Here is a 3,065-nt window from a genome sequence, read left to right as displayed (position 1 = left end):
TATTCATTGGAAGGACTGATGTTGAAGCCAAAGCTCTAATACTTTGGTCACTTAATGCAAAGAACTGACTCATTGGAAAAGACCCTGATGATGGGAAAGATTGAAGGCAGGAGGGGAAGGGGATGACAGAGGATGAGATGGTTGGATGGCATCACCAACTCGATGGGCATGAGTTTGAGCAAGCTCCAGGAGTTAGTGATGGACAGGGAGGACTGATGTGCTGCAGTCCATGAGGTCGCAAGGAGTTGGACATGACTAAGCAACTGAACTGACTGAGGAAAGAGTAATTTAGCTGCTTGAGGAGTTGTAGTAGACCTTGAAATATAAAATGGATCTGGTTAAAATGAAGGTCAAAGAAGCTTTCAAGTGGAGAAAATAGAGTACCAAGACATCACCAACTGCAAATCATCTAAACCATGAATTTGGAAGTCTAAATGAAATGGATATCTTTCCTCTGACTTACTCATGTATTCCCTCTGTATTCTTCAAAATTTATTCACTCAAGTTAATATTTAATTATGATTTTTTTCACCTATTACATAAGCTAAATTCTAAATGATTGGTGACAAGTATTGTTGTGACTCTGGGGAGAAAAGAACCCTCATAAATTTCTGTTGGGAGTGCAAAATGTTACAGTAAGTTTGGAGAGACATTTGCCAATATAGAAACACTATATACTTACACATTGGCCAATAAATCCAACTTCCAGATTTCCACATGTCAAGTACACTGGCAAAAATATTAAAAGGTTTACACATAAAACTATTCTTTGTAATTGTAGAAGACTCATCTAATAAATTATGGCATATCTACAAAATAAAATACTATGAAGTTATAAAAATAATGGGGACTCTTTTGTTACAGAAGAGCTATGCTGGAGTTAGCTGGACCTTTGATGAAACTAGCATCATGATTGAAATTTATAATATTACTTCAACAAGGTTAAGAACCTAAACAAAATTAATGATTAAAAACGACCTTTAAAGAAATAACCACTGACACCCCATCTAGAGAGCCAATAGAAGCTCAGGTCATTCTTCCTGGGATAAATAGAATGAGGAATAAAGAGGTTACTAGCATTATAAAGGTGTAGGTATGGAAATTATTGATCCACTTTCCCAGGTCCAGACTTCAACCAGTGAGCCGAAAAGAACTAACACTCCCTCAGGGACATGAAAACAAACATAAATCGGTAAGGAGAGTTATGCACCTGGGGAGGACTAGTAGAGTTTCCTATCTGATGAATGGAGTCAGATTCACCCCAAGGAAGACAGACTGACATGGTGATTTTCAATGGGTTTTGCCCTTTTTTATTATGTGTGTTCCCATGCTAGGATTATAAGCAGTTTCATACTGTTAACAGTATGGAAAGAGGAATGTGAATATCTGGGATTATTTGGCCACAGAAGTGTTAAATTGACAATAAGAAAAGAACGTAGTCTATGCTGGACAAGCAGAGGAATTTTCCAGGTGGTGGTGATAGGTCTAAACCACCTCTGTGATGGTTTCTCTTCACTGAGTTTTCCAATAGTCACTTCAGAGGTGGGTTTCATCACTATAGAGATAGGCAGAGCTATTCTAAATATCAAACTGTTCCTTATTTGATAAACTTTAGTATTCTTTGTTAATGCTTATGGGATGCAGTTTCTAAGGCCTAGGGCCTTGTGGAAGGTCCGACCAAGGGCATTCTTCACCTCATTATTTCTCAGGCTGTAGATGATGGGGTTCAACATGGGAGTTACAACAGTGTAGGACAGTGATAGCACTTTCTTGCTCTCAGGAGAATTATTGGACTTAGCGCGGAAGTAGACGAGGCTTAAAGATACATAGAAAAGGGAGACGACGAGCAGGAGAGAGGAGCAGGTAGAGAAGGCTTTATGCTTTCCCTTTGCCAATGGAATCTTTAGGATGGCAACAGCGATACGAGTGTAGGAACACAGGATCAGCAAACCGGGTATCATGACAACCAGAATGGTTCCAAGGATGGCATAGATCTCAAACAGTGCTGTGTCTGCACAGACCAGCCTCAGCACAGGCGGGCTGTCACAGAAGTGGTTCACCTTGTTGATGCCACAGAATGGAAAGCTGAAGAGCCACGTGGTCTGCACAGTAGCCATGGGAATGCCTGGAAACCAGGAGACAGCTGCCAGTTTGGCACGTGTCCTTGGATTCATGATGACTGGGTAGTGCAAGGGACTGCAGATGGCTACATAGCGGTCATAGGCCATGGTGGCCAGGAGGGAGCATTCAGAAACCCCAAAGAAGAAGGAGAAATACATCTGAGTGGCACAGCCAAGAAAGGAGCTGGTTGTGTCCTGGGCAATCAGGGTCCTCAGCATCTTGGGCACAATGACCAGGTTTAAGCCAATCTCTAAGAAGGACAAGTTCCTGAGGAAGAAGTACATGGGGCTGTGCAGCATGGGGTCAGCCAAGGTAACCAGAATGATGAGGCTGTTTCCCAGCAGAGTGACCAGGTAGATGAACAGAAATGTCAGGAAGAGTAATGACTGTATTTCAGTAGGTAAGGAAGAGAAACTCATGAGGATAAACTCACTTACTCTTGTCCAGTTTCCTTTAGCCACAAAGATAAGAATGAACCCCCAGCTGCAGTCACAGAGATTCTTTATTGGAAGAGTCAGATTCTGGATTTGTTTTTCAGAATCCTTCTTAGTGTCAGGGAAAGAAGCAAGATCAGGATCTCAGTTGCAAGGGAAATTATCTTGTGTTATCTGAGAATAAAAGCACAAGGCAGAAGGGCCACAGCATCAGCTCTGAAATGGCCCTGGGTCAGGTTTCAGAAGAGTTGATATCTTTCTATTTGCACGTTGACATATAGGGAAAGTTTATGCCTAATCAGAACAATGCAACCCTGAAGGAACCACCAAAGGGTCCATTTTGGGAGGTGTGATAGTCCTAAAAACACATAAACTTTTGAGAAACAAGCAAAATGTTCATGATTTCATTAAAAAACACATACATGTGAATTTACCATAAGTTTAGAAATATCTTTATGATTATGATGCAGATAATGCATCTAATTAATTTTCTCCTCTTCATAAATCTTT

The 3,065-nt window shown here is 40.9% G+C and overlaps 1 protein-coding gene across 1 annotated transcript; it reads right to left on the bottom strand.

The window, feature by feature from the left end:
* Positions 1 to 1,631: 1,631 nt before the first annotated feature.
* Positions 1,632 to 2,591, bottom strand: LOC136174782 (olfactory receptor 10A5-like). Its single transcript, XM_065944990.1, has one exon. It carries the CDS (start codon positions 2,538 to 2,540, stop codon positions 1,632 to 1,634), a length of 909 nt encoding a protein of 302 aa, XP_065801062.1. The 5' UTR covers positions 2,541 to 2,591.
* Positions 2,592 to 3,065: the final 474 nt, after the last annotated feature.

Source organism: Muntiacus reevesi, chromosome 9 (genome assembly GCF_963930625.1).
Source record: "Muntiacus reevesi chromosome 9, mMunRee1.1, whole genome shotgun sequence".
In the NCBI taxonomy this organism is placed as follows: domain Eukaryota; kingdom Metazoa; phylum Chordata; class Mammalia; order Artiodactyla; family Cervidae; genus Muntiacus; species Muntiacus reevesi.
This window is presented reverse-complemented; position numbering and strand designations above follow the sequence as displayed.

Excerpts from the sequence above, each read along its gene's own strand:
- LOC136174782 (XM_065944990.1), bottom strand. The coding sequence starts at position 2,540 with ATGAGTTTCTCTTCCTTACCTACTGAAATACAGTCATTACTCTTCCTG.